Consider the following 6,288-nt stretch of genomic DNA (forward strand, 5'->3'; position numbering starts at 1 on the left):
CCTTGCACCAAGAGAACGCAACTTGTGACATTAGGTCTAATAGACCCCTAATGTCACCTTAAAGACAACCTGTCATCTCCAATTTGCTATCACATAGGGGGCTCGTGAGGAGCCGACTGTTCTGCCGCTCAATGCTGGGTCATTACTCGCCACCCGGCTTCCTGATTGCCTGTGAAGCCAGCTCCCTACGGCACTGCCGGTCAGAGGAAATCTTCTCTCATTGGGTCACGTGGGGAAGCACCTACCGCTCCCTTTCTAGCCAGAGTGCCCCAGGTTGCTAAGCGCTCTTAACCATGGCCGCCGTCCTGCCCAGCTCACTGACATTACCGGTTGCCAAGAACTGACCAGGACACCCCAGCTGGCCTCCAGTCCAGCTCCTGGCAGCCAGTGACGTCAGTGAGCTGGGGGGGACGCCGGGCAGAGCTGGGGGCCAGAGGTACTGGCACTCTGCCCTCCCTCCCCCTCCCCCCCGGAATGTTCATCACCATCACAACCTGCCCAACCGGCCTCAGGTGGCTATAATTCTAGGGGGCCCCTGCATAAAAATACTGCAGGCACATATTTTTTTCTGGATTTTGGTACGTCACCAGCCCATTCGAATGAATGCATGTAACATGCGTTCGCTGACAGAGCTGAGCAGCATGAATGGGCCACGCAGGGCCACCATCGTGGGGTGTACGGCCAATACTCATGTAAGGGACCCGGGCAACCTGGGGGGCCCGCCCAGGACCCTTACATGAGTATCGGCCATTCGGGCATGGCCCACAAACAGGAAAGGGCCCGTAGCTTCCCTCCCCCCCATCGGTTTTCACTTTAATGTCCCGGGAGATCATGCTGCACCATCTCCATCAGTGCTGACAATCTCCCCTCCCTGCTGGTGACTCAGCAGGCAATGTTTTGCTATGCGTCCGATCGCACTACGGGCGGGGAGGTGTGGCTGCGGTGCCATTGAGTTCAATGCATTACCACACCCCCTCCTGCCCCAGAACGCAGGGGGAGGTTTTGTGAGCGATTGCGATGCGTTCCAGCAGCTGCTTCTCTGGCACGCAATGCAATTGGTGTGAACAAGCCATAAAAACAAGTGATGTGAATTTAATAAAATTATACAACAATCAATGCAGAATGGCACCGGCTATAGAGGACTACAAATCCCAGCAATATTACATTATACAGCGCAATACAGAATACCACCAGCTATAGAGGAATACAGCAAATCCCAGCAATAATACATTATATACAGTGCAATGCGGAATACCACTAGATATAGAGGACTACAAAACCCAGCAATAGAAACCTCTCAATACAAACTAGTAGTCCATCACTGGAGCCATTTTTTCCAATGTATTACATTTTTTATCCGATTAATCGAACTTAATCGGCCAACTAATTTTTGAAAATAATATACCGCAGTGCTGTACAGAGAACACTGAGCCAGTCACATCAGTCAAGCTTGGAGCGGTGGAAGTAAAAAAAAAAAAAGTGTGGTGTGTGCAATATAGTGAAATGGAAAGTGTAAAATTATACAACAATGAATCCAGAATACCACCAGCTATAGAGGAATACAGCAAATCCCAGCAATATAATATACATACAGTGTATAATGTATTGCTGGGATTTGTAGTCCTCTATAGCTGAGTACATATACAGCGCAATACACCATCAGCTATGGAGGAATACAACAAATCCCAGCAATACATTTATACAGCACGTGGGGGGGGGTGCAGGTTCCCACACACTGCAGTCTCCCTGCAACGACGTGATCATCTTGGCGGGCAGCGTCTTAGCGGGCAGCGGCGGGAGAGAGCTCAGAGCTGGGTGAGGAGGGGAGGAGGTGCGGCGAGTGGCATGAAGCGTGCGGCACGCGTGGAGCCGCGAACGGAGGCAACTAATCGAAAGCTGACTAATCGATGATGGAAAACAACAACATTTTCCATCAACGATTTTAATCAACTTAGTCGATTAGTTGTTGCAGCCCCAGTCACATCAGTCTCTTTACAGAGGAGTTTACACTCTAATGCCCACATCTAAATATCACACTATTGAACTGTGCGTTCTGTACTGCTGAACTGTGCGTTCTGTACTGCTGAACTGTGCGTTCTTTACTATTGAACTGTGCGTTCTTTACTGCTGAACTGTGTGTTCTTTTCTGCTGAACTGTGCGCTCATTATTGGTGAAAGGCGAGGAGGCGGCCGGGCCCCCACTGCGGCGGAGGAGGCCTGGCCCTAGCAGCGCAGGGCCCCAGCGTTGCCGATCCAGCGGCTTCGAGACAGGCTGGGGCCCCATCAGTGCCGCTGCTCATCTGATGTCGGACCGGACGGAAGTGACGTCACTTCCGGCCAGTCTGGCGGCAGAGGAGGCCATGTGTACAGGCACCAGGAGCAGGTAAGAGGAGCTGGGAGGGAGAAAGGGGGGATGCAGCCCTGACCAGCACACCTGAGACCCCTGCAGAGCCCACCATAGAGAGTCCCAGAGGGGCTGTGCAGCAGCTATGGTGGGCTCGTCAGTGCGTCACTAAGCCCTGAGTCCATCAGGTCACTAAGCCCTGCGTCCAGCGCGTCACTAAGCCCTGAGTTCGGGGGGTCACTAAGCCCTGAGTCCAGCGGGTCACTAAGCCCTGCGCCCAGTGCATCACTAAGACCTGCATCCAGCGTGTCACTAAGCCCTGCGTCCAGTGGTTTACTAAGCCTTGAGTCCAGCGCATTACTAAGCCCTGCATCCAGCGGGTCACTAAGCCCTGAGTCCAGCGGGTCAGTAAGCCCAGAGTCCATTGGGTCACTAAGCCCAGAGTACAGCGGGTCACTAAACTCTGAGTCCATCGGGTCACTAAGCCCTGCGTCCAGCGCGTCACTAAGCACTGAGTCCAGCAGGTCACTAAGCCCTGCATCCAGCGGGTCACTAAGCCCTGTGTCCATCGGGTCACTGAGCCCTGCATCCATCGGGTCACTAAGCCCTGAGTCCATCGGGTCAGTAAGCCCAGAGTCCATTGGGTCACTAAGCCCTGAGTCCATTGGGTCACTAAGCCCAGAGTACAGCGGGTCACTAAACTCTGAGTCCATCGGGTCACTAAGCCCAGAGTCCAGCGGGTCACTAAGCCCTGAGTCCATTGGGTCACTAAGCCCAGAGTCCAGCGTGTCACTAAACTCTGAGTCCATCGGGTCACTAAGCCCAGAGTCCAGCGGGTCACTAAGCCCAGAGTCCAGCGGGTCACTAAGCCCAGCGTCCAGTGGATCACTAAGCCCTGAGTCCAGCGGGTCGCTAAGCCCAGAGTCCACGGGTCGCTAAGCCTAGACTACAGCGGGTCACTAATCCCTAAGTCAAATTCATATACTGTACTACATTGCTGTATAATGTATTGCTGGGATTTATAGTCCCTCTACAGCTGGTGCCATTTTGCATTAGAGTGTAAGCTCCCCTGTACAGAGACTGATGTGACTGGCTCAGGGTTCTCTGTACATCACTGCGGTATAGGTCAAGTTTTCCATCATCGATTAGTTGGCTTTCGATTAGTTGCCTCCGTTCGCGGCTTCACGCGTGCCGCACGCTTCATGCCACACGCCGCACCTCCTCCCCTCCTCACCCAGCTCTGAGCTCTCTCCCGACGCAGCCCGCTAAGACGCTGCCCACCAAGACGATCACGTCGTTGCAGGGAGACTGCAGTGTGGGAGAACGGTAGGTGCCGACAGTCCCAAGATCTTGGAAGAAAGTAAAGTTGCTTGAAGAGTGTGCAGGTAAGACAACCTGCACCCCCCCCCCCCCCCCCCCCCCCCACATGCTGTATAAATGTATTGCTGGTATTTGTTGTAATCCTCCATAGCTGATGGTGTATTGCGATGTATATGTACCATCAGCTATAGAGGACTACAAATCCCAGCAATGCATTATACACTGTATGCATATTATATTGCTGGGATTTGCTGTATTCCTCTATAGCTGGTGGTATTCTGTACTGCGCTGTATAATGTAATATTCCTGGGATTTGTAGTTCTCTATAGCCGGTGCCATTCTGCATTCATTGTTGTATAATTTTACACTTTCCATTTCACTATATTGCACACACCACACTTTTCTTTTTTTTTTACTTCCACCGCTCCAAGCTTGACTGATGTGACTGGCTCAGTGTACTCTGTACAGCACTGCGGTATATGTCAGAGCTATATAAATGTATAATAACAGTGTGACTGGCTCAGTGTGGCGGCGTTGCACGGGGGTGGGGTGTGCGTCCTAAAGCCATGTAACGGGCCCCAACATTTCTGATGGCTGCCCTGGGGCCACGGATGATCTCAGGAGCAGCTCAAACTGATCCCAAATGCAGGGGAAAGTGAAGTCCTATACAATTATGTCGTTGTCATCACCATTATCATACATTGGATTATGAAAAACACGATTTGGAATCACTCTGGAGGATATATTTGATCTTATGATTAAAGGCAGTGTTTGCCCAGCTATCATGACCAAGAATTAAGGTTTCTGTTATCACTATTCAGACTTCTAGTTTATTCTCTCCTAGCTCTGGCAGTGTCCCCATCCTCTCACTCCGCTGCAGTCCTCATACTGCAACACACTAGCACAAAGCCAGGCTGCTATTTATACAACACTGCGCTACTGGCACCTACCACTTCTATTCATAAAAGGGGGCGGGGATGTGTTTGTTGGCGCCCTCTTGTGGCCGCTCGCCGCAGCTTCCTTCCACCGCCGTCTGACGACATCAGTTCCACGCCCCCTTTTGTTGCCAGGCTACGGCTTCTTGCAGCGCTGGCGTCTTTTCCCGGCGTGCCCCGGACGCAAGATGGCAGCTGAGAGATGTGTGATGCAGAAAGAGAGGGGTGAAGAGGAGATGTGAGAGGAATGGAGGAGTCGTCTGTGTTCCTTCTGTGCCTGACGGCCACCAGCGGGGTGCCCCTGTATTGTCGCAGCAAAAGCAGCAGCAGGCAGGTAATACCCCACTGTGCACGGTTAGTGCAGGTGAGGGACTACAAATCCCAACCTGCTTTGGGAGCCTCAGTTGATAGCATGGCTCTAATGTTTTCAGTAGGGAAATTGTTCCAGCATACACAGAGAGACTTTTAGGGGAGTCTTATATTCCAGCCTGACTTGGGGGGGCCTCCAAAGGGAGCCTCAGATCCTGGCATACCCCTGGAACCTCCGCAAGGGAGCTTCAAATCGCAGCATGCCCAGGGAGTTTCCAAAATGGAGCCTTACATTGCAGCATGCCCTGAGAGCCTTGAATCTAATTCTGCTTTAGAAGTGTTTACATGGGAGCCTCAAATCCCAGCATGCCTTGGGATCCCCCCAGAGTAGCCTCAAATCCCATTACGGTCTGCGAGCCTCTTCAGGGTAGCCTCAAATCCCAGCATGCCTTGGGATCCCCCCAGAGTAGCCTCAAATCCCAGCACGGTCTGGGAGCCTCTTCAGGGTAGCCTCAAATCCCATTACTGTCTGGGAGCCTCTTCAGGGTAGCCTCAAATCCCATTACGGTCTGGGAGCCTCCTCAGGGTAGCCTCAAATCCCATTACGGTCTGGGAGCCTCCTCAGGGTAGCCTCAAATCCCATTACGGTCTGGGAGCCTCCTCAGGGTAGCCTCAAATCCCATTACGGTCTGGGAGCCTCCTCAGGGTAGCCTCAAATCCCACCATGGTCTGGGAGCCTCTGCAGTGGAGTCTTTTGTGCACTAGTAATAGGCAGTTGGAATGGAATGTTGTCCTGGATTTGTACATCTTGGACTAAACATCAAGCACAATAGAGAGACAGTGTATGGCTGTGGTTCTATGTGGTCGTAGTGGGATATTCAAAGGAGAATGTTTAAGCCCCGACAACGGTTCCATGTGAATGGAGGTTGGTCATAGGTCAGTTGGTCCTAAGAGATCTTCTAGTCACACTGTTCTCCAGCCCCCACATTCTTCCCCAGCCCCCGCATTCTTCCCCAGCCCCCGCATTCTTCCCCAGCCCCCGCATTCCTTGGGTGGCTGTGATGTCTGATCTCAGCAGTGTGATACTAGAGACGGCCATACACCAGTAACTTTTCATTTGAAATACAATTGTTTTCAGAACGTGGGTTCCATGTTCTAATGGTAAAAGTAGAATTAAATTTAGGGCTGCAACAACTAATCGACATAATCGATTATTGAAAAAGTTGTCAACTTTTACAATAATCGATTAATCGGCTTCCGATCAGTTGGCCCTGTTCACAGCTCCACACACTGTGCGCCGCACCTCCTCCCCACCTCACGCTCGCCGCTGCCAGACCCGCTCGCATCCACGCTCCACACGCCGCACCTCCTCACATTTCC

At 52.1% G+C, this 6,288-nt stretch overlaps 1 protein-coding gene across 1 annotated transcript in view; it reads left to right on the forward strand.

Moving 5' to 3' along the window:
* Nucleotides 1-4,746: 4,746 nt before the first annotated feature.
* The window catches only part of FUZ (fuzzy planar cell polarity protein), a 66,868-nt gene continuing 65,326 nt past the window's right edge, over nt 4,747-6,288 (forward strand). The window contains exon 1 of the mRNA XM_018563445.1: nt 4,747-4,933. Coding sequence (XP_018418947.1) covers nt 4,847-4,933 — 87 coding nt within the window. The 5' untranslated portion in view covers nt 4,747-4,846. The remainder of the gene's footprint in view (nt 4,934-6,288) is intronic.

Source organism: Nanorana parkeri, unplaced genomic scaffold, assembly GCF_000935625.1.
Source record: "Nanorana parkeri isolate BGI_ZX_2015 unplaced genomic scaffold, ASM93562v1 scaffold665, whole genome shotgun sequence".
NCBI lineage: Eukaryota > Metazoa > Chordata > Amphibia > Anura > Dicroglossidae > Nanorana > Nanorana parkeri.